Consider the following 27,935-nt stretch of genomic DNA (forward strand, 5'->3'; position numbering starts at 1 on the left):
AGAGAGAGAGAGAGAGAGAGAGACACACAGAGCGGGGAACGGAGAGAGAGAGGCACAGAGCGGGGACCGGAGAGAGAGAGAGAGAGGCACAGAGCTGGGAACAGAGAGAGAGGCACAGAGCAGGGAACGGAGAGAGAGAGGCACAGAGCTGGGAACAGAGAGAGAGGCACAGAGCGGGGAACAGAGAGAGAGAGAGAAAGAGAGGCACAGAGCAGGGAACGGAGAGAGAGACACAGAGCGGGGACCGGAGAGAGAGAGACACAGAGCGGGGACCGGAGAGAGAGAGGCACAGAGTGGGGACCAGAGAGAGAGAGAGAGGCACAGAGTGGGGACCAGAGAGAGAGAGAGAGGCACAGAGCGGGGACCGGAGAGAGAGAGAGAGAGAGAGAGAGAGAGAGAGAGAGAGAGGCACAGAGCAGGGAACGGAGAGAGAGAGGCACAGAGCGGGGACCGGAGAGAGAGAGACACAGAGCGGGGAACAGAGAGAGAGAGAGAGGCACAGAGGTGGGAACAGAGAGAGAGGCACAGAGCAGGGAACGGAGAGAGAGAGGCACAGAGGTGGGAACAGAGAGAGAGGCACAGAGCAGGGACCGGAGAGAGAGACACAGAGCGGGGACCGGAGAGAGAGAGGCACAGAGCGGGGACCGGAGAGAGAGAGGCACAGAGCGGGGACCGGAGAGAGAGAGGCACAGAGCGGGGACCGGAGAGAGAGAGGCACAGAGCGGGGACCGGAGAGAGAGAGGCACAGAGCGGGGACCGGAGAGAGAGAGGCACAGAGCGGGGACCGGAGAGAGAGAGGCACAGAGCAGGGAACAGAGAGAGAGGCACAGAGCAGGGAACAGAGAGAGAGAGAGGCACAGAGCGGGGACCGGAGAGAGAGAGGCACAGAGCAGGGAACGGAGAGAGAGAGAGGCACAGAACTGGGAACGGAGAGAGAGAGAGAGAGAGAGAGAAAGAGGCACAGAGCGGGGACCGGAGAGAGAGAGAGAGAGAGAGAGAAAGAGGCACAGAGCGGGGACCGGAGAGAGAGAGAGAGAGAGAGAGGCACAGAGCAGGGAACAGAGAGAGAGGCACAGAGCGGGGAACAGAGAGAGAGAGAGAGGCACAGAGCAGGGAACGGAGAGAGAGACACAGAGCGGGGAACAGAGAGAGAGGCACAGAGCGGGGACCAGAGAGAGAGAGGCACAGAGCGGGGAACAGAGAGAGAGAGGCACAGAGCAGGGAACGGAAAGAGAGAGAGAGAGGCACAGAGCGGGGACCGGAGAGAGAGAGGCACAGAGCAGGGACCGGAGAGAGAGAGAGGCACAGAGCGGGGACCGGAGAGAGAGAGAGAGAGAGAGAGAGAGAGAGAGAGGCACAGAGCAGGGAACGGAGAGAGAGAGGCACAGAGCGGGGACCGGAGAGAGAGAGAGACAGAGTGGGGAACAGAGAGAGAGAGAGAGGCACAGAGAAGGGAACGGAGAGAGAGAGGCACAGAGTGGGGACGGAGAGAGAGAGAGAGGCACAGAGTGGGGACCAGAGAGAGAGAGGCACAGAGTGGGGACCAGAGAGAGAGAGAGAGGCACAGAGTGGGGACCAGAGAGAGAGAGAGAGAGGCACAGAGCGGGGACCGGAGAGAGAGAGAGAGAGAGAGAGAGAGAGAGGCACAGAGCAGGGAACGGAGAGAGAGAGGCACAGAGCGGGGAGCGGAGAGAGAGAGGCACAGAGCGGGGAACAGAGAGAGAGAGAGAGGCACAGAGCAGGGAACGGAGAGAGAGAGAGAGGCACAGAGCAGGGAACGGAGAGAGAGAGGCACAGAGCTGGGAACAGAGAGAGAGAGAGAGGCACAGAGCGGGGACCGGAGAGAGAGAGAGGCACAGAGCAGGGAACAGAGAGAGAGGCACAGAGCTGGGAACAGAGAGAGAGGCACAGAGCAGGGAACGGAGAGAGAGAGGCACAGAGCTGGGAACAGAGAGAGAGGCACAGAGCGGGGAACAGAGAGAGAGAGAGAAAGAGAGACACAGAGCGGGGAACGGAGAGAGAGAGGCACAGAGCAGGGAACGGAGAGAGAGAGGCACAGAGCGGGGAGCGGAGAGAGAGAGGCACAGAGCGGGGAACAGAGAGAGAGAGAGAGGCACAGAGCAGGGAACGGAGAGAGAGAGAGAGGCACAGAGCAGGGAACGGAGAGAGAGAGGCACAGAGCTGGGAACAGAGAGAGAGAGAGAGGCACAGAGCTGGGAACAGAGAGAGAGGCACAGAGCTGGGAACAGAGAGAGAGGCACAGAGCAGGGAACGGAGAGAGAGAGGCACAGAGCTGGGAACAGAGAGAGAGGCACAGAGCGGGGAACAGAGAGAGAGAGAGAGAAAGAGAGACACAGAGCGGGGAACGGAGAGAGAGAGGCACAGAGCGGGGACCGGAGAGAGAGAGGCACAGAGCGGGGAACAGAGAGAGAGAGGCACAGAGCGGGGACCGGAGAGAGAGAGGCACAGAGCTGGGAACAGAGAGAGAGGCACAGAGCTGGGAACAGAGAGGCACAGAGCTGGGAACAGAGAGAGAGGCACAGAGCTGGGAACAGAGAGAGAGAGGCACAGAGCGGGGACCGGAGAAAGAAGCCCGGGGGGGGGGGGGGGGAACAGAGAGAGACCCAGAGGGAGGCACAGGGAGAGGCATGGCAGGAAGTACGGAGAGAGGCATGAAGGGAAGGATAGAGAGAGACCCCAGTGAGAAGCATGGAGAGACAAAGAGGCATGGAGAGAGATATAGAGAGGCACGGATGGAAGTATGGAGAGAAGGAGAGAGGCATGAGGGGAAGCATGGAGAGCAAATATGCAAAGAAGCAGCCACACAATGAGGCATGAGAGGGCGGCCAGTGTTAGGGGCGGCCAGTGTTAGGGGGCGGCCAGTGTTAGGGGGCGGCCAGTGTTAGGGGGCGGCCAGTGTTAGGGGGCGGCCAGTGTTAGGGGGCGGCCAGTGTTAGGGGGCGTCCCATCATCTCTCAGGAATCACTGAAGCACATCTGGAGAACATGTCAGGAAGACCTCACGGAAGGACAATCGGCTCCTCCATGTATGGAGACACATGTACCGTACCTGCCGCAGCTCCTCACACAAGATGGTGAAAACCCAGGCGTACAGGAGAAATTCCCTCCAGGATGGAGACGGCTGGAAGTCCATCATTATGACATAAGCAAAGAGCCAGAGGAAGCCGATGTAGGACACCACGTTGTAATAGAACTTGATTATTGGGGCGTTAAAGAAAGCCATGAACTTCCAGAAACAGCTGTAAGGTTTGGGCCTGTAATAGACAAGGACAACAGCAGTGCAAGGACCAACCCTGGCGAGGGGCACCCGGACCGCCAACCCTGACGAGGGGCACCCGGACCGCCAACCCTGGTGAGGGGCACCCGGACCGCCAACCCTGGCGAGGGGCACCCGGACCACCAACCCTGGCGAGGGGCACCCGGACCACCAACCCTGGCGAGGGGCACCCGGACCACCAACCCTGGCGAGGGGCACCCGGACCGCCAACCCTGGTGAGGGGCACCCGGACCGCCAACCCTGGCGAGGGGCACCCGGACCGCCAACCCTGGCGAGGGGCACCCGGACCGCCAACCCTGGCGAGGGGCACCCGGACCGCCAACCCTGGCGAGGGGCACCCGGACCGCCAACCCTGGCGAGGGGCACCCGGTCCGCCAACCCTGGCGAGGGGCACCCGGACCGCCAACCCTGGCGAGGGGCACCTGGACCGACTTGGCCTTTGCTTAATAAAATAAGCGGCTTGGAGTCCCATCCTCACCCACGGTGGCGCTCTCTTCTATGGTTCCTCAGTTCATGGCGGATTCTCATGCTCTGACGCTCATTCCTGCTTCCCTCCACCTTCGGATGGTCGCTCACGTATCCTTTCCTATAACAGAGGCAATGATGGGGCACTCGGGTACAATGGCTGATGATGTCATGATGATGTCACATGTGTCACACCTACCTGTATGTGATGAGACCGCTGTAGATGAGCGGGAATAGTAACATACACACCATAATCTGGATGAAACCATTGTCCACTGACAACCGCCCCCACCACGTCTTAGTGAGGAACATCTAATGGGAAGTAAGGAGAAGCCTCAGTATCCACATGACGTGAAGCATGAACCCTACTACAATGCCCATTATGTGATCAATGGAAGATGGCGGGGAAAAGAGGGATAAGGAGGGAGCAGGAGAGTCAGCGGGGTACCATGGATGAGACGAGTATCATAGTCAGACAGTCGAAGGGTCAGGGCAGTCGTCTTCAGAGGCAGGTCAGACAGTCCGAGTCAGCAAAAGAACAGGCCAGAGTCAACAGAGTCATCAGAAACACCTTCACTTGGAATCCCGGAGTCCAACAATTCTCAGGCAGGGAAGGTCTGTTGGAGCTGGTATAAATAGGTGCAGGTGGCTCTGGATTGGCAGACGGCAGCAGCAGGTGGAGACAAGCTGCCTCTATAAATCCACAGCAGTAGGCTGCCTGCACACTCTAGTGGCCAGAGGTGGTACTATGGCAAGAAGGTGGAAGAAGATGCTGGAAGACATAAGCAGCTTCAGGACGAACATGGGGCGCAGTGGAGGAGTGGACGGCACTGGTGAGTCTCATGCGGCAGCGTTACAGCTATACACAGCCTATGGTTGATGATATGACCAATCACATAGGTCTATTATTCCCTATAACTGACAACTCAATCTTGTGGGTGGATACCCGCACTTGACATGGCGTACTCACCTGCACTCCTCCTTGAGACATGAAGTTACGAGCCTGGGACTTTTCAGCCAGTTCTAAGGTGGTGGTTTTGCCCCACTTGGGAGACATTCGGATGAGGAGAAGTTCTGCTCGCTTCTGATCGTATCGATCACATTCAGAGAAGACCCCTGCTCCAAGACGTATTAGTGGGTGACAGACAGCAGAGACTACATCACCAGGCCCATATTGGCCACATTCTCACCTGTAGCTCGTTCCTCATACACATCCGCCAAGGTCATCATATCATCCCTGTTCTCGGGATCCTCCTCCTCTTTGGCTAGGGCCTTCAGGATCTTGGTACAAGCTAACGCCCCGGCTACACAGTCATCACTCTGCAGGAGAAGATAGACCTCTCACCAACATAGACATAGAAAGCCAACCCAAGGCCAGGAGTATAAAGACAAGGAGGTCTCTAGGTCTCTAGGTGGGGGGAAGCCATGCAGGGTTTCTAGTTGGGGGGTCATGCAAGGTCTCTAGGTGGGGGGAAGCCGTGCGGGGTCTCTAGGTGGGGGGAAGCCGTGCGTGGTCTCTAGTTGGGGGGTCATGCAAGGTCTCTAGATAGGGGGAAGCAGTGCAGGGTCTCTAGGTGGGGGGAAGCCGTGCGGGGTCTCTAGGCAAGGGGGTCATGCGGAGTCTCTAGGTGGGGGGAAGCCATGCAGGGTCACTAGGTGGGGGAAGCCATGTGGGGTCTCTAGGTGGGGGGAAGCCATGCAGGGTCTCTAGGTGGGTGATGCCATGTGGGGTTTATAGGTGGGGGAAGCCATGCGGGGTTTCTAGTTGGGGGGTCATGCAAGTTCTCTAGTTGGGGGGAAACCATGCAGGGTCTCTAGGTGGGGGGAAGCCATGTGGGGTCTCTAGGCAAGGGGGTCATGCGGAGTCTCTAGGTGGGGGGAAGCCATGTGGGGTTTCTAAGTGGGGGAAACCATGTGGGGTCTCTAGGTGGGGAAAGCCATGTGGGGTCTCTAGGTGGGGAAAGCCATGTGGTGTCTCTAGGTGGGGGAAGCCATGTGGGGTCTCTTGGTGGGGGGAAGCCATGCGAGGTCTCTAGGTGGGGGAAGCCATGTGGGGTCTCTAGGTGGGGGGAAGCCATGCAGGGTTTCTAGTTGGGGGGTCATGCGGAGTCTCTAGGTGGGGGAAAGCCATGCAGGGTCTCTAGGTGGGGGAAGCCCTGTGGGGTTTCTAGGTAGGGGAAGCCATGCGGGGTCTCTAGGTGGGGGAAACCATGTGGGGTCTCTAGGTGGGGGAAAGCCATGTGGGGTCTCTAGATGGGGGGAAACCATGCAGGGTTTCTAGTTGGGGGGGTCATGCAAGGTCTCTAGTTGGGGGGAAACGATGCAGGGTCTCTAGGTGGGGGGAAGCCATGTGGGGTATTTAGGTGGGGGGAAGCCATGCGGGATCTCTAGGTGAGGGAAGTCATGCAGGTCTCTAGGCAAGGGGGTCATACGGAGTCTCTAGGTGGGGGAAGCCATGTGGGGTTTCTAGGTTGGGGAAAGCATGTGGGGTCTTTCGGTGGGGGAACCCATGCAGGGTCTCTAGGTGGGGGGAACCCATGCGGGGTCTCTAGGTGGGGGGAACCCATGCGGGGTCTCTAGGTGGGGGGAACCCATGCAGGGTCTCTAGGTGGGGGGAAGCCATGCGGGATCTCTAGGCAGGGGGATCATGCAAAGTTTCTAGGTGGGGGGAAGCCATTCAGGGTCTCTAGGTGGGGTTTTTAGGTGGGGGAAGCCATGCGGGGTCTCTAGGTGGGGGGAAGCCATGCGAGGTCTCTAGTTGGGGGGGGAAACCATGCAGGGTCTCTAGGTGGGGGAAGCCATGCGGGGTCTCTAGATAAGGCGGTCATTCGGAGTCTGTAGGTAGGGGAAGCCATGCGGGGTCTCTAGGTATGGCGATCGTGCAAAGTCTCTAGGTGAGGGAAGCCATGCTGGGCCTCTAGGTGGGGGAAGCCATGTGGGGTCTTTAGGTGGGGGAAGCCATGCGGGGTCTCTAGGTGGGCATAACTGTTGAAGCTCCTGGTGTCTGCCCTGGGTACCAGGACTAGAATCTTTGCCAGGTGAAGGTTTTGGGGTGTCAGTGAGAGCTCAGGGGGGTAATAGGACTTCAGGATGTACCAGATTCCAGATAATATCTGCAAGTTATGGGAGGTCTCTAGTTGGGGGGAAGCTATGCGGGGTCTCTAGGGGGGGGAAACCATGCAGGGATTCTAGTTGGGGGAAACCATGCGGGGTCTCTAGGTGGGGGGAAGCCATGTGGGGTCTCTAGGCAAGGGGGTCATGCGGAGTCTCTAGGTGAGGGGGAAGCCATTCAGGGTTTCTAGGTGGGGGAAGCCATGTGGGGTTTCTAGGTGGGGGAAGGCATGTGGGGTCTCTAGGTGGGGGAAAGCCATGTGGGGTCTCTAGGTGGGGGGAAGCCATGCAGGGTCTCTAGGTGGGTGAAGCCATGTGGGGTTTATAGGTGGGGGAAGCCATGTGGGGTTTCTAGTTGGGGGTCATGCAAGGTCTCTAGTTGGGGGGAAACCATGCAGGGTCTCTAGGTGGGGGGAAGCCATGTGGGGTCTCTAGGCAAGGGGGTCATGCGGAGTCTCTAGGTGAGGGGGAAGCCATTCAGGGTTTCTAGGTGGGGGAAGCCATGTGGGATTTCTAGGTGGGGGAAGGCATGTGGGCAGGGGCGTAGCTAATGTCTCCTGGGCCCTGGTGCGAGAGGCCAACTTGGGCCCCCCCCCCCCTCCTTTCACGACCCCCCCGTCCCCCCCCCCCCCCCTCCTTTCACGACCAAGTGATGCTATTGTTGTGTGTGTGTGTGTGTGTGTGTGTGTGTATATATATATATATATATATATATATATATATATATATATATATATACACACAGTGGTGCCTTGGATTATGAGCATAATTCGTTCCAGGACCGTGCTTGTAATCCAAATCCACTCTTAAACCAAAGCAAATTTTCCCATAAGAAATCATGTAAATGCAGACAATTGGTTCCACACCCCAAATATATTTATTATTCTGTACTGTACAGTAATGGAGAGGATGGGAAACACAAGGGCTGACAGAGACTGCAGGGAGCATGAAGGAATGAGCAGGGCAGATGTGGGCACATACATGCAGCACTCTCTGTCCGGGGAGAGAGGGGTTACAGCTATGGAGAGATTACCCCCCCCACAGTCCTGTCCCCTGATGTAAGCCCCAGCCTGAAGGGGATCTGCTATGATTTGGAAGGTGTTTAGAGTACAGTGCTGTAGACCCCGCTATGCAGGCCATGCCCCTTCTCCACTCGCGCTCCCACCCAATACAGGAAGTTCTTAAACCAAAGCAATGCTCTTAAACCAAGTCACAATTTTGAAAAACTGTGAGCTCTTCAACCAAAACGCTCTTAAACGAAGTTACTCTTAAACCAAGGTACCACTGTATATATATATATATATATATATATATACACACACACACACACACACCAAGACAGATATTACCTATTACCGCCATACTGTTACCGACCAAATCCTGTATACTGAGACCAATATTACCAGTAATACCAGTATATAGGGAGGAAACATTACCGCCACACCACAACCACTACCATCACCACCATATTGTTACTGACCAAATCCAGTATACTAAATCACCTCATCCAGTCATATAGAGGTGGCCCCAGCTCTACACAGGCTCTATACACCATATACATTACAGTGCAGTTATATCAGGTGACTCACAGGGGACGTCTTTTCTGATCGGAGTTCTTCCCTTTTCATCATCTTCTCCATCTGTCCTGGGCCGTTATGAGAACTTCTCCGAGCCACGAATCCACAGAATCTGCCAGACAGACATATTAGGCTCCTCACACTGGCACCATCCTCATCTCTGTACACATCTGTACTGTCCCCTTTACACCCTCATTTAGTGGGTAGCCCTGACTCTATGTGACCTCCTAATATATGCCCCCCTCTGTGTATTCCCTCTCCCCCTATGTTGCCCCCCCAAATAGATGGCCCCCTCTACCCCCTCCCTTATAGATGGCCCCCTCTACCCCCTCCCTTATAGATGGCCCCCTCTCTCCTCATCCTCCCTTATGGATGGTCCCCTCTCCCCCCACCCTCCCTTATGAATGGCCCCCTCTCCCCCCACCCTCCCTTATAGATGGTCCCCTTCCCCCCCCCCTCCCTTATAGATGGTCCCCTTCCCCCCCCCTCCCTTATAGATGGTCCCCTTCCCCCCCCCTCCCTTATAGATGGTCCCCTTTCCCCCCCTCCCTTATAGATGGTCCCCTTTCCCCCCCTTTATAGATGGTCCCCTTCCTCCCTCCCTTTATAGATGGTCCCCTTCCTCCCTCCCTTATAGATGGTCCCCTTTCCCCCCCTTTATAGATGGTCCCCTTCCTCCCTCCCTTTATAGATGGTCCCCTTCCTCCCTCCCTTATAGATGGCCCCCTCCTTTCCCCCCCCCACCCTCATAAATGCCCCCCTCCTTCCCCCCCACCCTCATAGATGGCCCCCTCCTTTCCCCCCACCCTCATAGATGGCCCCCTCCTTTCCCCCCACCCTCATAGATGGCCCCCTCCTTTCCCCTCACCCTCATAGATGGCCCCCTCCTTTCCCCCCACCCTAATAGATGGCCCCCTCCTTTCCCCCCACCCTCATAGATGGCCCCCTCCTTTCCCCCCACCCTCATAGATGGCCCCCTCCTTTCCCCCCACCCTCATAGATGGCCCCCTCCTTTCCCCCCACCCTCATAGATGGCCCCCTCCTTTCCCCCCACCCTCATAGATGGCCCCCCTCCTTTCCCCCCACCCTCATAGATGGCCCCCCTCCTTTCCCCCCACCCTCATAGATGCCCCCCTCCTTTCCCCCCACCCGTACAGGCTGATAAAAAAAACAAAACTTAACTCACCTGACATCGCGCTCCCACGTTGATCCTCACTCCTTCGCCTTCGTTCTGTCCCCGGCTGCTGCGCGGCTGCCGGGGGTGTCGCGTCTTACCCCCGGCAGCGCGCGCATCCCAGAACTCCCTGCGCGCCGGAAACCGGAAGTCAGGGCCCAAGGCGCGCAGGGAGTTCTGGGATGCGCGCGCTGCCGGGGGTAAGACGCGACACCCCCAGCAGCCGCGCAGCAGCCGTGGGAAAGACGGAGCCAGACTCTTGTGACCGCAAGCAAAACAATGCTTGCGGTCACAAGAGTGATTGATCGGGGGGCCCCGCGGGCCCCCCTTGTGGCGGGCCCGGTCGCGGCGGCGACCCCCGCGACCACGGTGGCTACGCCACTGCATGTGGGGTCTCTAGGTGGGGGAAAGCCATGTGGGGTCTCTAGGTGGGGGGAAGCCATGCAGGGTCTCTAGGTGGGTGAAGCCATGTGGGGTTTATAGGTGGGGGGAAGCCATGCGGGGTTTCTAGTTGGGGGAAAGCCATGTGGGGTCTCTAGTTGGGGGGAAACCATGCAGGGTCTCTAGGTGGGGGAAAGCCATGTGGGGTCTCTAGGTGGGGGGAAGCCATGTGGGGTCTCTAGGCATGGGGGTCATGCGGAGTCTCTAGGTGGGGGGAAGCCATGCAGGGTCTCTAGGTGGGGGAAGCCATGTGGGGTCTCTAGGTGGGGGGAAGGCATGCAGGGTCTCTAGGTGGGGGAAGCCATGTGGGGTCTCCAGGTGGGGGGAAGGCATGCAGGGTCTCTAGGTGGGGGGGAAGCCATGTGGGGTCTCTTGATGGAAGGAAGCCATGCGGGGTCTCTAGGTGGGGGAAGCCATGTGGGGTTTCTAGGTGGGGAAGGGCATGCACGGTCTCTAGGCGGGGGACAGCCATGCGGCATCTCTAGGCAAGGGGGTCAGGCGGAGTCTCTAGGTAGGGGGAAGCCATGTGGGGTCTCTAGGCAAGGAGGTCATGCGGAGTCTTTAGGTGGGGGAAGCCATGCTGGGTCTTTAGGTGGGGGAAGCCATGTGGGGTCTTTAGGTGGGGGGAAGGCATGCAGGTGTCTAGGCAAGGGGGTCATGCGGAGTCTCTAGGTGGGGGAAGCTATGCTGGGTCTCTAGGTGGGGGGAAGCCATGTGGGGTCTTTAGGTGGGGGAAACCATGCAGAGTCTCTAGGTGTGGGAAGCCATGCGGGGTCTCTAGGCAGGGGGGTCATGCAGGGTCTCTAGGTGGGCATAACTGTTGAAGCTCCTGGTGTCTGCCCTGGGTGCCAGGACTAGAATCTTTGCCAGGTGGGCGCCCCGTTTTGAGGTGTCAGTGAGAGCTCGGGGGGGGGGGGGGGGAGGAATAGGGCTTCAGGATGTACCAGATTCCAGATAATATCCACAAGTTATGCGGGGTCTCTAGGTGGGGGGAAGCCATGCGGGGTCTCTAGGTGGGGGGAACATGTGAAGTCTCTAGGTGGGGGGAACATGTGAAGTCTCTAGGTGGGGGGAAGCCATGCAGGGTCTCTAGGTGGGGGAAGCAATGTGGGGTTTATAGGTGGGGGGAAGCCATGCAGGGTCTCTAGGTGGGGGAAGCCATGCGGGGTCTCTAGGTGGGGGGGAACCCATGTGGGGTCTCTAGGCAAAGGGGTCATGGGGAGTCTCTAGGTGGGGGGAAGCCATGCAGGGTCTCTAGGTGGGGGGAACATGTGAAGTCTCTAGGTGGGGGGAAGCCATGCAGGGTCTCTAGGTGGGGGAAGCCATGTGGGGTTTCTAGGTGGGGGAAAGCCATGCAGGGTCTCTTGATGGAGGGAAGCCATGCGGGGTCTCTAGGTGGGGGGGAACCCATGTGGGGTCTCTAGGCAAAGGGGTCATGGGGAGTCTCTAGGTGGGGGGAAGCCATGCAGGGTCTCTAGGTGGGGGAAGGCCTACAGGGTCTCTAGGTGGGGGGAAGCTATGCGCGGTCTCTAGGTGGGGGAAGCCATGTGGGGTCTCTAGGTGGGGGAAGCCTTGTGGGGTCTCTAGGTGGGGGAAGCCATGCGGGGTCTCTAGGCAGGGGGGTCATGCGGAGTCTCTAAGTGGGGGGAAGCCAAACAGGGTCTCTAGGTGGGGGAAAGCCATGCAGGGACTCTAGGCAGGGGAGTCATGCAGGTCTCTAGGAGGGGGGAAGCCATGCGTGGTCTCTAGGTGGGGGAAGCCATGCGGGGTCTCTAGGTGGGGGAAGCCATGTGGGGTCTCTAGGTAGGGGAAAGCCATGCGGGGTCTCTAGGCAGGGGAGTCATGCAGGTCTCTAGAAGGGGGGAAGCCATGCGTGGTCTCTAGGTGGGGGAAGCCATGCGTGGTCTCTAGGTGGGGGAAGCCATGGGTGGTCTCTAGGTGGGGGAAGCCATGCGTGGTCTCTAGGTGGGGGGAAGCCATGTGGGGTCTCTAGGTGGGGGGGAAGCCATGTGGGGTCTCTAGGTGGGGGGAAGCCATGCAAGGTTTCTAGGTGGGGGGAAGCCATGCAGGGTCTCTAGGTGGGGGGAAGCCATGCGGGGTCTCTAGGTGGGGGAAGCCATGTGGGGTCTCTAGGCTGGGGGGTCATGCAGGGTCTCTAGGTGGGGGAAGCCATGTGGGGTCTCTAGGCTGGGGGGTCATGCAGGGTCTCTAGGTGGGGGAAGCCATGTGGGGTCTCTAGGCTGGGGGGTCATGCAGGGTCTCTAGGTGGGGGAAGCCATGTCGGGTCTCTAGGTGGGGTAAGCAATGTGGGGGTCTCTAGGTGGAAGGAAGCCATGCGGGGTTTCTAGGCAGGGCGGTCATACGGGGTCTCTAGGTGGGGCAAGCCATGCGGGGCCTCTAGACAAGGGGGTCATGTGGAGTCTGTAGGTGGGGGAAAGCCAAGCGGAGTCTCTAGGTGGAGGGGTTATGCGAAGTTTCTAGATGGGGGAAGCCATGCGGGGTCTTTAGGTGGCAGAAGCCATGTGGGGTCTCTAGGTGGGGGGAAGCCATGCGGGGTCTCTAGGTGGGGGAAGCCATGTAGGGTCTCTAGGTGGGAGGAAGCCATGCGGGGTCTCTAAGCAGGGGGGTTATGCGGAGTTTCTAGGTGGGGGAAGCCATGCAGGGTCTTTAGGTAGGGGAAGCCATGTGGGATCTTTAGGTAGGGGAAGCCATGTGGGGTCTCTAGGTGGGGGGAAGCCATGCGGGGTCTCTAGGCAGGGGGGTCATACGGGGTCTCTAGGTGGGGTAAGCCATGCGGGGTCTCTAGACAAGGAGGTCATGTGGAGTCTGTAGGTGGGGGGAAGCCAAGCGGAGTCTCTAGGCAGGGGGGTTATGCAGAGTTTCTAGGTGGGGGAAGCCATGCGGGGTCTCTAGGCAGGGGGGTCTCATGTGGGGTCTCAAGGAGGGCATAGCTGTTGAAGCTCCTGGTGTCTGCCCTGGGTGCCAGGACTAGAATCTTTGCCAGGTGAAGGTTTTGGGGTGTCAGTGAGAGCTCGGGGTGGTAATAGGACTTCAGGATGTACCAGATTCCAGATAATATCCGCAAGTTCTTGTCGATTCTGCACAATGCACCAAATGAGGAGATCACGGACCGGGTGCTCCAAGCGTTGCTGCGCGTTCTTAGAGTTTCTTATCACAGACACTTTACTATTCATCTAAAATAGAAGAAAGATTTATGATGTTGTTATGTTATTATGCAAATTACATTTATATCTGATTTTCCTAAATGGTCGATGCAAATGAGTCATCAACCGTTACAGTGTAATAAGTCATCACCGTTACAGTATAATAAGTCATCAACCGTTACAGTATAATAAGTCATCAACCGTTACAGTATAATATGTCATCACTATTACAGTATAATATGTCAGTGTAATAAGTCATCACCGTTACAGTATAATAAGTCATCACCGTTACAGTATAATGTGTCAGTGTAATAAGTCATCACCGTTACAGTATAATGTGTCAGTGTAATAAGTCATCACCGTTACAGTATAATAAGTCATCACCGTTACAGTATAATATGTCATCACCGTTACAGTATAATAAGTCATCACCATTACAGTATAATATGTCAGTGTAATAAGTCATCACGTTACAGTATAATAAGTCATCACCGTTACAGTATAATATGTCAGTATAATAAGTCATCACCGTTACAGTATAATATGTCAGTGTAATAAGTCATCACCGTTACAGTATAATATGTCATCACCGTTACAGTATAATAAGTCATCACCGTTACAGTATAATATGTCAGTGTAATAAGTCATCACCGTTACAGTATAATATGTCAGTGTAATAAGTCATCACCGTTACAGTATAATAAGTCATCACCGTTACAGTATAAGTCATCACCGTTACAGTATAATAAGTCATCACCGTTACAGTATAAGTCATCACCGTTACAGTATAATAAGTCATCACCGTTACAGTATAATATGTCATCACCGTTACAGTATAATATGTCATCACCGTTACAGTATAATGTGTCAGTGTAATAAGTCATCACCGTTACAGTATAATATGTCATCACTGTTACAGTATAATAAGTCATCACCGTTACAGTATAATATGTCAGTGTAATAAGTCATCACCGTTACAGTATAATAAGTCATCACCGTTACAGTATAATAAGTCATCACCGTTACAGTATAATAAGTCATCAACCGTTACAGTATAATAAGTCATCACCGTTACAGTATAATATGTCAGTATAATATGTCATCACCGTTACAGTATAATAAGTCATCACCGTTACAGTATAATGTGTCAGTGTAATAAGTCATCACCGTTACAGTATAATATGTCATCACCATTACAGTATAATATGTCAGTGTAATAAGTCGTCACCGTTATAGTATAATATGTCAGTATAATAAGTCATCACCGTTACAGTATAATAAGTCATCACCGTTACAGTATAATATGTCAGTGTAATAAGTCATCACCGTTACAGTATAATGTGTCAGTGTAATAAGTCATCACCGTTACAGTATAATAAGTCATCACCGTTACAGTATAATATGTCATCACCATTACAGTATAATATGTCAGTGTAATAAGTCATCACCGTTACAGTATAATATGTCATCACCGTTACAGTATAATATGTCAGTGTAATATGTCATCACCGTTACAGTATAATAAGTCATCACCGTTACAGTATAATAAGTCATCACCGTTACAGTATAATATGTCAGTATAATATGTCATCACCGTTACAGTATAATAAGTCATCACCGTTACAGTATAATGTGTCAGTGTAATAAGTCATCACCGTTACAGTATAATATGTCAGTATAATATGTCATCACCGTTACAGTATAATAAGTCATCACCGTTACAGTATAATGTGTCAGTGTAATAAGTCATCACCGTTACAGTATAATAAGTCATCACTAGTGATGAGCGAGTACTAAAATGCTCGAGTGCTCGTTTCGAGTAATGAACCTTATTGAAGTCAATGGGAAACTCAAACATTTTTGAGGGGACCCAAGTTCGGTAGGGGGAAGGTCGTGTGAAAACCTGTCAACCTCAGAAAATGATGGAGACACAACGGAAACGGCCAGGAAACAGCAGGGGCAGCATGTATGGAGGCCTCTGAGGCTGCCTAATGGCACCATTATGCCTAGTTCTGGCAGTGATCACACAGTGAAGGATTAAAGAGGACCTGTCACCCCCCGTGCCGGGGTGCCAGGCTCCCGACCCCCAGCTAGATCCCCTAATACTTACCTCATGTTGCCGAGTCCCGCTGCCGGTCCCAGGACAGAGATATCCCGGTCAGAAGCCAGCGCGCTGTGGAGATAGGTCCGGTGCCCATAGAAAATGAATGGAGCTGTGCACGCGCTGCAGAGATGAGTCCGGCTCCATTCATTCTCTATGGATGCCGGACCCATCTCCACAGCGCGTGCGCCGGCTTCTGACCGGGATATCTCCGTCCCGGGAGCAGGATCTAGCTGGGGTCGGGAGCCTGTCACCCCGACACGGGGGGTGACAGGTCTCCTTTAAAACAGAGGTAGCATATGAACCACCCCAAAATTTTGCCTGACACAGCATGGTGGTGAGGACACAGGGAACCATTCAAACACAGGTAGCATATGAACCACGCAAAAACTTAGCCTGACACCACGGAACAACACGTAAATGGACAGGAAACAGCAGGGGCAAAATGCATGGATTCCTCTGAGGCTTACACTATTACGCCAAATTATGGCCAACAGCCTGGTGGTCAACCTCAAGACAATAGTGCTGACCCAGACCAAGATGGGCGAGGCACATGCAACCACAGTCAAAGGCCTGAAGGTCACTTTGAAGGTCAAAGGCCTTGGAGAGTGTTCCCCTGCCAGTGCCACCTGACAAGCTGACTGCTCCCCTCCACCCCCCTTAATAACTTGTCTTTTTAAGTTACTAGACTGGGCTGGGGCATGACACCCCCTGACTACTTTAGCAGTTGGGGTAATTTTCCCTTTATCATGTCACTCACCACTTCTCCCCACCGCTGATTTGATTTTGAATTTGAGTGGCTCGGTGGTTAGCAGTGTAACCTTGCAGCGCTGGAGTCCTGGGTTTAAATCCCACCAAGGACGACATCTACATGAAGTTTGTATGTTCTCTCCACGTGATCACCTGTTCACACTGCTGCGGTTTCAATAGCGGTGTACCCTGCGGCCCCGTAAGTTGTAAGATGTAAGTTGTTCTTCATTTCTCACTGCAGTTGCAGTGTCCCAGAACAGCCCTTCTCATGCTCATACTTTTATTATAACCAGTTCTGTTCTGGAAAGCTATGGTCCACTGCAAACTGCGTGTATTGTGTCACCCCTGCAGTATTCAGGTCTGCTATTTCATTCATTTATTGCATGTGTATTCAGGTATCAGTGTCTAATGGTATTATGTCGCCTCCTAGTGTTCAAGTATGGTACTCCTCATGTATATTTCTCTGTATATGCCTAATGGTGTGGTGATGCAATGGCTGGGTGTCACGTGACTGTGCCCTGCTTCCATGGTAACACCAATGGTCATCGAGCTTTTGGCTGGGTTACCATGTGACTTCCTGTTCTACCTCAGTCTATCTCCTGCCCCATAGGGGATAGGTTGTGTGTCTGTCCTCTCTCCCTGCTAAGAGAGAGGCCTGCGTGTGCTCTGCTGCTCCAGTCCACTGGCTGTGTTCCTGTCTCAAGTCTCAAGATTCTCATCTGGGTGTCGATTCTTCAGTCATTCCTCAGTTCCTCTCATCATCATCTTCTCTAATCATCAACAGCAAGTATTTCATTCAAGTCTCATTCCACCCAGCATCTCATCTTCAGTATCACTACTACTCCCATCATTCAGCACGCTACTCTCACAGCCTATTGCAGCATCACCCATTACTCTGCTTTATCCAAGTTTGCCTTATTCCCGGTTGCATCCGGAGAGACTGTTACTACTAGTTACCACCGTTACAATAAATATACAACTACCGTTGTTTCTGAACCTTGGCATTGGTGTGATCATTGGTGCCCTGACTAAGGACAACGAAGAATCGCATGCCCAGTATTCCCGCAGGGTCAGGAGCCCGGCTTCCAGCTGTATCACCCTCGTGCCTACACCGTGACCACACTACATCCTACAGCTGCCCCGGTTCCTGCCTGTTAGCACCATCTATACTGCGGAGTGGCCCCTAGGGGCCAGGGCATCGCATTTGGCGTCAGGAACCGGATTACGTTTACATTGTGTGCCCCCCAAGACTCTGCCGCAACCCCAAAGAGACTTTGTAACTGTCACGGTGGCCCAGGAAGGGGTTAAGGCCGCATTTCCCAGGTTCCCGCGCGCGCCGCTCAAGCTCCGCCCCCAGCCCTTCAGCCATTGCCTCTGTTGCCGGGGGAAGAAGATTCCTGCTGCGCCTGCCGGAAGTCGCCGGGCCCAGATTTCGCCCGCTCCACCACTGTCTCCTGCAGGCCTGCTGCTCCTGCTGCGGTCATCTCAGCTCACCGCCAGTCGTCCGGACCACTCGGTACAGCTCATCCAGGGATCCCGTCTGCTGCGCTGGGACAGCCAGATAAGTGAAAGTCCCCCATCATGTCCAGCTCGGATGATGATGCCGGCGGCGGGTCAAATAGTCCATCCTCCTCACCCGCTGGCGCACCCGTTCCTCCAGCTGTTCCCCCTGAATCTGCTAGTGCCGCTGGAGTGCCGTTTTTCATTGGGCCCAATCACCTGCCCAGCTATAAGGGGGAGCCCCACACCTTGGCTGCTTTTAAAGAAAAGATTTCCCGTACTCTAGAACTGGTTTCTCTCTCTCCTACCCAGCAGGTACAGCTCCTACTCGGACAACTAGAAGGTCCTGCTGCAGAGGAGGTTCGGTCATGGCCTGCTACGGAGAAAGCCGGGGTGCAGCAGATTCTTGATCGCCTCCGGAGGGAATTTGAGGTACAGTCCCCCACAGAAGTTCGCCTCCAGTTCTATGATCGGCGCCAGAAACCAGGTGAGACCGTGAGAGACTATGCCCTTGCCCTCCAGTCTGCCTATCGGGCCCTACAACAGGTGGATGTCATTGACCCCTCTGCAGCAGAAAACATAATCACAGACCGCTTCATAGAGGGCATAGACTCTGGGCTCATTCAAAGCCAGCTGCGCATGTTGGCTGCTCAGAACCCTAATATGACCTTCCTGGATTTCAAAACTCTGGCTCTGAGGGTAATCTGAACTGACTCCCCCTGCCATGACTGCCCCCCGACCTCGAGTCAGCCAGTACTGACAGGTGTGACCCCTGGGCCTGTCACCACGCCTGCCATCTCATCTGTTCCAGCCGTTCAGGCCTTGCAAGCTTCTCTCACCAGCCCCCTGGCTACTCCTGACCTCCTTACTCAAGTAGTCAATTCTCTTTGTCAAGCCATTCAAGAGCTAAAAGGGACCTCATCCATCTCCTCCTCCCACTCTACCTCCAGTCAGGCCCTGTCCCTAGAGTCACCTCCCAGGCACCCACGCTCTGCCCCCTCCATACCCGACAGGGCCACACCTCGAGAGCGGCCCTACTGTGACTATTGTCGGCGACATGGACACTACCAATCTCAGTGCTTTCAGTTAAACGGGCCACCCCCGGGTCCGAGGGCCAACACCCGGGAGGTAGAATCTCAGGCCCGCAGGAGTCACAATGGCTCTCAAAGTTCCTATCGCAATGCCCGCATGTGACTCTATGGATAGACGGTGTGCCTCTCGAGGCCTTGGTGGACACTGGGTCCCAGGTTACTACCATCCCCAAACATGTTTTTGAAGCACATTGGGACCGCAGGGTGTTGTGTCCAGTGGAGAAGGCCAGGTTAAAACTGATTGCTAGTAATGGTCGGCCTATCTCACAACTAGGGTATTGGGAACCCACTATATGCATTGGTAACCGGAGGTTAGTCCAGCAGGGTGTTATAGTCACTGAGGCTCAAGGGGACAGTGGTGTTACAGTCTTGGGCATGAATGTCATTCGCCATGTATTCTCTGAATTAGTAGCTGCCCTGCATAACTCTCTGTCTCAAGCTTCTTCCCCCTACAGACAAGCCATCCAGAAGACTATCAAGGCGCTCACCGCTCAGCAGAGGTTTGTCGGGAGATTTGTCGTGTCCGTACTAAAGATGCTCGCCCCATCACTATCCCAGCTAACAGCAAGACCCTTATCTGGTGCAGGGCTCGACTGGGCCTAGACAACGCTGACTACGAGGCTCTACTAGATTCCATCGATATTGAGGGGCAACCCCTTGTCACGGCTGCCCGAAGTCTGGTGACAGTCTCCAATGGTCAGGTTCCAGTACGGCTGTTCAACCTCAGTGCATCTTCAGTCGACTTACCTAAATTTACTACGGTTGCCATGCTCCACCAACTCGACCCTGAGGATCTCATATGTGAAGAGACTATCGCCCATCAGAGGTCGATTAGGACATCATCAGGAGAATCCCAACAGTCCCACGCTCCTTGGTGGGATGCCCTCAACATCGGGGATGCCAACACCCCAATCGAGCATATTCAGGGGGTACTCAAAGTTGCCAAGCGCCATCACGAGGCCTTTAGCAAACATTCACTTGACTTTGGTAAAACTGGGCTGGTCCAGCATCAAATTAATACCAAAGATCACCCTCCTATCAAGGAGAAGCACCGGCCTATTCCGCCTGCCAGCTATCAGCAGGTGAAGAAACTGCTCCAGGAAATGAAGGATACCAACGTCATCCAGGAGAGCCAGAGTCCGTGGGCTGCCCCTATTGTCCTAGTTAAAAAGGACGGCAACATCAGATTCTGTGTTGACTACCGGAAGCTGAACACCATTACTCACAAGGATGCCTATCCGCTGCCTCGTATAGAGGAATCTATTGCTGCTCTGGGTTCAGCTGCCTACTTCTCCACGTTGGATCTCACCAGCGGGTATTGGCAAGTGCCCATGGCTCCGGAAGACCGGGAGAAGACGGCATTCACTACCCCCATGGGACTCTATGAGTTCACCAGTATGCCGTTTGGGCTCTGCAACGCCCCCGCCACATTTCAGCGGCTAATGGAGAGGTGCCTCGGTCACGTCAACTTCCAAAGTGTATTGCTCTACCTGGACGACGTCATTGTCTACTCTCGCACTTATGAGGACCATATTCATCACTTAGCCGAAGTGTTTCAAGTCCTTATTGACCATGGCCTCAAGATCAAACCGTTGAAGTGCCATCTCCTCAAACCGCAGGTGAACTATTTGGGGCATGTCGTCAGTGCCGCGGGGATACAACCTGACCCCGAGAAGATTTCGGCTGTGGAAAGCTGGGGCATTCCTAAGACGGTGAAAGAGGTGAGAAGCTTCCTTGGATTTGCGGGCTATTACCGCCGCTTCATACCCCACTTCGCCCAGGTGGCTGAACCACTCAATGAACTACTCCGTGGCTGTCCTCGAGAGAACTACAATCGACGGCTACCCATAGAGTGGTCTGAACGTCAGGAGACGGCGTTTCAAACCCTGAAGGCCCTGTTGATCTCGCCTCCCATCCTGGCTTACCCTGACTATAGTCGGCCCTTCCGTTTCTACACAGATGCCAGCTTTCAAGGCCTAGGGGCTGTCCTGTCTCAAGTCCAGGGTAATCAAGAAAAGGTTATTGCCTATGCCAGCCGAAGTTTAAGAGGTGCTGAAAAGAATGATAGTAACTACAGCTCGTTCAAATAGGGGTTGCTTGCGCTGGTGTGGGCCGTTACGGAAAAGTTCAAAGATTACCTTGCGGCTACACCGTTCACTGTCTATACAGATAACAACCCGCTAGCTCATCTCAATACCGCGCGACTGGGCGCTCTGGAACAGCGTTGGGCCTCTAGGCTGGCCAACTTCAACTTCGAGATCAAGTATCGAAGCGGCAAGGCCAATGTGAATGCTGACCTGCTGTCTCGATTGCCTAGAGGGGAGGAAGCCCCGGAGGATGACGACTGGGAAGATGTAGATGCCCCCTTTCTATCAGAGATTCGCTACCCAGAGTACTACCACGGCGGTCAAAGCGGGCGAGGCGTCCCCTGACCCAGGGCCCTATCAAGATTTGTCCTGATGGCAGACCATTCAGAATGAGTCCAGAGTCTTGGGAGAAATCTATGACTACTTGTCTACTGGGAGAGTCCCCATGAGAATCAAGAGGCCCTATCCAGACGTTGAATTGAGACGCCTCTGGAGACAGAGGAATCGGCTCTTCCTCCATAAGGGCCTACTTCTGAGGAATTTGTTGGACCCAGTCTCTGGAGAACAATGCCATCAGATCTTGATTCCCCGGCGAGACGCCAAATTGGTGTTGGATGCCTACCACGACCGTTCCGGCCATTTCGGGGTCCATAAGACTGAGGCGACCATCCGTCAATGGTTCTATTGGATCGGGATGCGGGCCGACATTGAGAACTGGTGTGCTGAATGCCCCGCCTGTAACATCTCCAAGGCGGGAGGAAGAGAGGCTCGAGCTCCCTTGCATTCCATTGTGTCTCACCGGCCAAATCAGCTTGTTGCCTTAGACCATGTGAAGTTGGCCCCAACGAGATGTGGATACACCTATGCCCTGACCATGGTCGATCACTACTCCAAGTGGGTAGTCGTGGTACCCGTCCGAGACTTGACTGCAAGGACCACAGCCATCACTTTCTACAAAGAATATGTGAAACACTACGGCTGTCCTGAGTCCCTGCTCACAGACCGAGGCCCGGCTTTCGAATCTCAACTCTTCCATGAGCTGTGCACTTATCACGAGTGCAAAAAGCTTCGCACCACGGCCTATCACCCGCAAGGCAATGGTCTCTGCGAGAAAATCAACCAGGTTTTCTTCAATATGCTCAGAACAGCTTCAGTGGCCAAGCGGGTGGAATGGCCTCACCTGTTGGATGAGCTGGTGGAGATCTACAACACCACCCATTGCTCTACGGGCTACTCCCCTTTCTATCTGATGTTTGGGCGCCAAGGTCAGCTTCCTCAAGACCGCGCACTTGGAGTTCAAGTAACTGACACTGTCAACCCTCTGCCTGATACCGACTGGGTCCAGGAGCATCAGAGGAGGATTCAAGACGCCCGAGAGATTGTCGACCAGAAGATGGGAGAGGCCCACCAGCGTCAGGAAGATGCTTATAATCAAGGGGCGCATGCCACACCACTGAGAGTGGGGGACAGAGTCTGGCTAAAGAAATATCACCGCACTCACAAGTTGGAGAGTTTATGGGAGCCTGAACCCTACGTCATTTCTGCTATTCCCTATCCAGAGACTGACGTGAATGAGGTCAAGAAGCCAGGTCTGGCCCCTCAAACTGTACACTGGAATAGGATAAAGCGCTGTGTAAGAGAGGATCTGCAAGGCCTCACAGCATTCTGTCCAGCACCTGTACAGGCACTTCCGCCAGTTCCAGAGGCTCCATCTAAAACGGCCTCTCTTGAAGATATGTTCCAAACTGAACCATTCCTCATGGCTATTGGCTATCAGGGGATTCCGATGAGCACTCCAGTTGTCCCGCCTCCTGCGGCTCCGCCTCCTGCGGTTCCTCCTCTGCAACCAGCTGCTGTCAATGACCCCCAATCTGTTCCAGAGCAAGTTACCCAGGAAGCCAACCTCATGCTGAGACGGTCTGAGCGCTCAACTCGGGGAATACCACCAATCCGCTACAGAGTCCATAAACTGTTCCTGTTTTGTTGTTGTTCCTGTGTGATTAAGAATTCCTATGCAACGTTCAGGGTTCGTGCCTGGTCCTCCTGACCAAGTTTCCTTATTATCACCCAGCTTTGTGCTGATGGACACTCATTGACTCAAACTGTTCTCAGTGCCTGTCCCAGAGCCTTTACATGGACGATTGTGTATATTGCCTAAAGAGACTCTACCACACAGAGACACTTATCCATTCCTTCCTAAAGCACTTGTCATGATTGTGTGATTGTCAGAGGTTTATTATTGTATTTCATGATTGCACTTCAGTAGTCAAAAGTCTATTTTCTTGTCAGAGTCGTATATATATATATATTTTCCTACCTCTGAGTAAGCAGACAAGTCATTTAGATAGTCTCAGAGTAAAGTGTGTCTTTAGAAAAAGTATTTCTTCTCACAGTGTATATTTTCATGTCAGAGTCAGACAGTTTCCTCCTCCTCTGAGTAAAGTAGTCAGCTTACATATTTATATCTATAGCCTCAGAGAAAGTGTATTTTCTAAAGAGTGTATTTTTCAGAAGGATCTTCTATTTTCTCCATGCATAGGATTATTATATCTACAGCTGGAAAGGATATTGGAGCCAGTTTTCTTCAGATGTCTTCAGAGTTATGTGAGCCAATCCTCCTCCAGAACCTCGCAGTGTTTGTTGTCTTTTGTATTTCCTTTCCTTTTGTTTACAGTGTCTGTTCACCTCTGTCTTGTCCCTACACACCGTAGTTGCTACACATAGTCATACCTAACATTCACACTTGTCCATACATATTGCACCTTGGATACCTTTTTGTGTGTTTGGCCTAGTGAGTAATTGTGTTGTATGATTGACTGGTATGAAAGGGAGCTCCCCATGTATGCTTGTTTTTGTTATTTTATTCTTTCTCTTCCAGATGTTCAAGTCACTTCACACAGACACCCAAGACAGTACACAGGTCTTCACAGTTCTCTTTCTTCCAGTAGGGTAACTCATTGTCATTGGAAACCTACTGTCAAACTGACTGGAATATTGAGGGTCCCCCGCCAGCAGTTAAGTTGTCCTGGCTTCCATGTCAGATGGTCCACGCACTAACTACCTGTAACCAGAGTACGTTAGGCACCCCTAGGTGAAGTCCTGCCACTAGGGTTTTCTTTCTCTTCATACTTTCTCTTGTCACCTGTGCCTTGAGCGTGGGAAACACACATAAACATACTCACTCATACTCACTCACACTAACATTCCTTCCTCTTGTCTTGTTGTCCTGATCCTCTATGTTCATTCGGCCACATCTACCTCAGCTTGTGGTTCGCCGAGGTCGGCTCATTTCTAGTAGGGAGGTATGCAGTGTCCCAGAACAGCCCTTCTCATGCTCATACTTTTATTATAACCAGTTCTGTTCTGGAAAGCTATGGTCCACTGCAAACTGCGTGTATTGTGTCACCCCTGCAGTGTTCAGGTCTGCTGTTTTGTTCATTTATTGCATGTATATTCAGGTATCAGTGTCTAAAGGTATTATGTCGCCTCCTAGTGTTCAAGGATGGTACTTCTCATGTATATTTCTCTGTATATGCCTAATGGTGTGATGATGCAATGGTTGGGTGTCACGTGACTGTGCCCCTTCTTCCATGGTAACACCAATGGTCATCGAGCTTTTGGCTGGGGTTACCATGTGACTTCCTGTTCTACCTCAGTCTTGTCCTCCACCTTCAGGAGACAAGTTGTGTGTTTGTCCTCTCTCCCTGCTAAGAGAGAGGCCTGCGTGTGCTCTGCTACTCCAGTCCGCTGGCTGTGTTCCTGTCTCAAGTCTCGAGATCCTCATCTGGGTGTCGATTCTTCAGTCATTCTTCAGTTCCTCTCATCATCATCTTCTCTAATCATCAACAGCAAGTATTTCATTCAAGTCTCACTCCACCCAGCATCTTATCCTCAGTATCACTACTACTCCCATCATTCAGCACGCTACTCTCACAGCCTATTGCAGCATCACCCATTACTCTGCCTTATTGCCGGTTGCATCCGGAGAGACTGTTACTACTAGTTACTACCGTTACAATAAATATACAACTACCGTTGTTTCTGACCCTTGGCATTGGTGTGATCATTGGTGCCCTGACTAAGGACAATGAAGAATCGCATGCCCAGTATTCCCGCATGGTCAGGAGCCCGGTTTCCAGCTGTATCACCATGGTGCCTACACCGTGACCACACTACATCCTACAGCTGCCCCGGTTCCTGCCTGTTAGCACCATCTATACTGCGGAGTGGACCCTAGGGGCCAGGGCATCGCACAGTCACATCCAAGCTCACTGCTAATTGCCCTGTGTAAGAGGGTGGCATGTACTATATACCTGCAGTTACCCACAGATTTTATACGACAACCTCCAAAAACTAGGTGACCAGTATATTTTCTTATTTCTTCATTTCTCACTGCAGTCACATCCAAGCTCACTGCTAATTGCCCTGTGTAAGAGGGTGGCATATACTATATACCTGCAGTTTATACACAACAAGGCTATAATTTAAAAAGGTTTCAACAAATTTTATTAGCATGATTTTAAAATCTACAACAGGAATAAATAAATATAGTGCAAGAAGGATCCAGTGACAGAAAACAACCCAGAGCCTTAGTATTTACCATTTCATATTGGCGTATAGCCGTAATGGTAAACATGTAGATCGCTATTTGTATACATGCAGTGTATCCGCATGGCCTCCCAGGTATCCGAAGCATTAATATGCAGAACCTGTCACAGCTATAAGCTTACCCATGGTGGCAATGGTGTCGCTAACCCTGACGCACGTTTCGCGTACTTCAGCTTTTTCAAGGGGCGTGTCTTAACTCCCGTCCACTATTTATGCTGAATGCAGGGATCCCTTCCAGGCGTTGACGCAGGTCACAGGGGGAGCCAGGGATCACGCCACTTCCTTCCGGCCTGCGTCACTGGAACGCACACGTGCCGGTGGAACGCAAGCGGGCATGCGCCCAGCGAACCTTGAGGCCATTCCGGAAAGGCGCCTGTGCCCAATTCTCCAGGGAACTGTGTACACAGAAGGTATTAAATGCTCATTTGATAACTTCTGTGTACGCAGTTCCCGGGAAGGGATCCCTGCATTCAGCATAAATAGTGGAAGTGACGGGAGTTAAGACACGCCCCTTGAAAAAGCGGAAGTACGCGAAACGTGCGTCAGGGTTAGCGACACCATTGCCACCATGGGTAAGCTTATAGCTGTGACAGGTTCTGCATATTAATGCTTCGTATACCTGGGAGGCCATGCGGATATACTGCATGTATACAAATAGCCATCTACATGTTTACCATTACGGCTATACGCCAATATGAAATGGTAAATATTAAGGCTCTGGGTTGTCTTCTGTCACTGGATCCTTCTTGCACTATATTTATTAGGCTGCGTTCACACTACGTATATTTATTATAGTGCTTGAAAATCCCCATATTCCGTATTCTTCTTCTTCCAGCCATTTTTCTGCGCTTAATACAGCCCGAACCGCTTTGCGCACAGACTCTGTTCAGACTGCGTTTCGAAGCCCTCGGCGGTGTGTGGTGTGCTATCTATTTTTCGTTTCGTTCAGATTTGTGGAATTTACATTTAAAGACCCCAAATTTCCCATAGGAAATAATGGCCACACTCTAACCGCTAACAGCCAATCACAGCACATATGCAAATAGCTGAGATATAGCAGCCAATAGGAACTCTAAGGTCTCGTCAGGCAATGTCTCACACCATCCACAGTCACATGTCCACTATCGGCCAATAGAAGACGTAGAAGATGGAAGGTCCTTAACAATTTTGTCTCCCTGACATGAGTAAGATTGTCATGGTAACCGAGCAATGATCTTTACCATTATAAGTAGCAGAGGTCAGTCAGTAAAATAGCAGAGCTGAGGCAGCCATGTAGCAGGAAGGGTACCCAAGCCGCTCTTAAAGGGGCGGTACCCAAGCCGCTCTTAAAGGGGCGGTACCCAAGCAGCTCTTAAAGGGGCGGTACCCAAGCCGCTCTAAATGGGTCCCTTTAAGAGCAACCTAAGTCCCTTTAAGAGCGAAATGTGTCCCTTTAAGGGACATATTTAAGGGTCGCTCTTAAAGGGATCCAAGTCTCTCTTAAAGGGACGGGACCCAAGTCGCTTTTAAAGGCATAGCACCCAGGGAAGTCACTAGTAATGGGGCGCTCTGGGAGTCACTGGTAAAGGGGCGCTCTGGGAGTCACTGGTAAAGGGGCGCTCTGGAGGTCACTGGTAAAGGGGCGCTCTGGAGGTCACTGGTAAAGGGGCGCTCTGGAGGTCACTGGTAAAGGGGCGCTCTGGAGGTCACTGGTAATGGGGCGCTCTGGAGGTCACTGGTAAAGGGGCGCTCTGGAAGTCACTGGTAAAGGGGCGCTCTGGAGGTCACTGGTAAAGGGGCGCTCTGGAGGTCACTGGTAATGGGGCGCTCTGGGAGTCACTGGTAATGGGGCGCTCTGGAGGTCACTGGTAAAGGGGCGCTCTGGAAGTCACTGGTAAAGGGGCGCTCTGGGAGGTCACCGGTAAAAGGGCGCTCTGGGAGTCACTGGTAAAGGGGCGCTCTGGAAGTCACTGGTAAAGGGGCGCTCTGGAGGTCACTGGTAAAGGGGCGCTCTGGAGGTCACTGGTAATGGGGCGCTCTGGGAGTCACTGGTAATGGGGCGCTCTGGAGGTCACTGGTAAAGGGGCGCTCTGGAAGTCACTGGTAAAGGGGCGCTCTGGGAGGTCACCGGTAAAAGGGCGCTCTGGGAGTCACTGGTAAAGGGGCGCTCTGGAAGTCACTGGTAAAGGGGCGCTCTGGAGGTCACTGGTAAAGGGGCGCTCTGGAGGTCACTGGTAAAGGGGCGCTCTGGAGGTCACTGGTAAAGGGGCGCTCTGGAGGTCACTGGTAAAGGGGCACTCTGGGAGTCACTGGTAAAGGGGCGCTCTGGAAATCACTGGTAAAGGGGCGCTCTGGAAATCACTGGTAAAGGGGCGCTCTGGGAGTCACTGGTAAAGGGGCGCTCTGGGAGTCACTGGTAAAGGGGCGCTCTGGAAGTCACTGGTAAAGGGGCGCTCTGGAAGTCACTGGTAAAGGGGCGCTCTGGGAGTCACTAGTAAAGGGGCGCTCTGGAAGTCACCGGTAAAGGGGCGCTCTGGAAGTCACTGGTAAAGGGGCGCTTTGGGATTCACTGGTAAAGGGGCGCTCTGGG

The 27,935-nt window shown here is 53.3% G+C and overlaps 1 protein-coding gene across 1 annotated transcript in view; it reads right to left on the bottom strand.

Annotated features, from left to right (window-relative positions):
* LOC138793342 (transient receptor potential cation channel subfamily M member 2-like) overlaps positions 1–27,935 on the bottom strand; it is a 236,701-nt gene that overhangs the window by 129,552 nt on the left and 79,214 nt on the right. Inside the window, exons 13-18 of the mRNA XM_069971872.1 lie at positions 13,128–13,259; positions 4,953–5,082; positions 4,733–4,878; positions 3,962–4,074; positions 3,776–3,883; positions 3,070–3,274 (exon numbers count right to left, since the gene is read on the bottom strand). Coding sequence (XP_069827973.1) covers positions 3,070–3,274; positions 3,776–3,883; positions 3,962–4,074; positions 4,733–4,878; positions 4,953–5,082; positions 13,128–13,259 — 834 coding nt within the window. The remainder of the gene's footprint in view (positions 1–3,069; positions 3,275–3,775; positions 3,884–3,961; positions 4,075–4,732; positions 4,879–4,952; positions 5,083–13,127; positions 13,260–27,935) is intronic.

Source organism: Dendropsophus ebraccatus, chromosome 5, assembly GCF_027789765.1.
Source record: "Dendropsophus ebraccatus isolate aDenEbr1 chromosome 5, aDenEbr1.pat, whole genome shotgun sequence".
Taxonomy (NCBI): domain Eukaryota; kingdom Metazoa; phylum Chordata; class Amphibia; order Anura; family Hylidae; genus Dendropsophus; species Dendropsophus ebraccatus.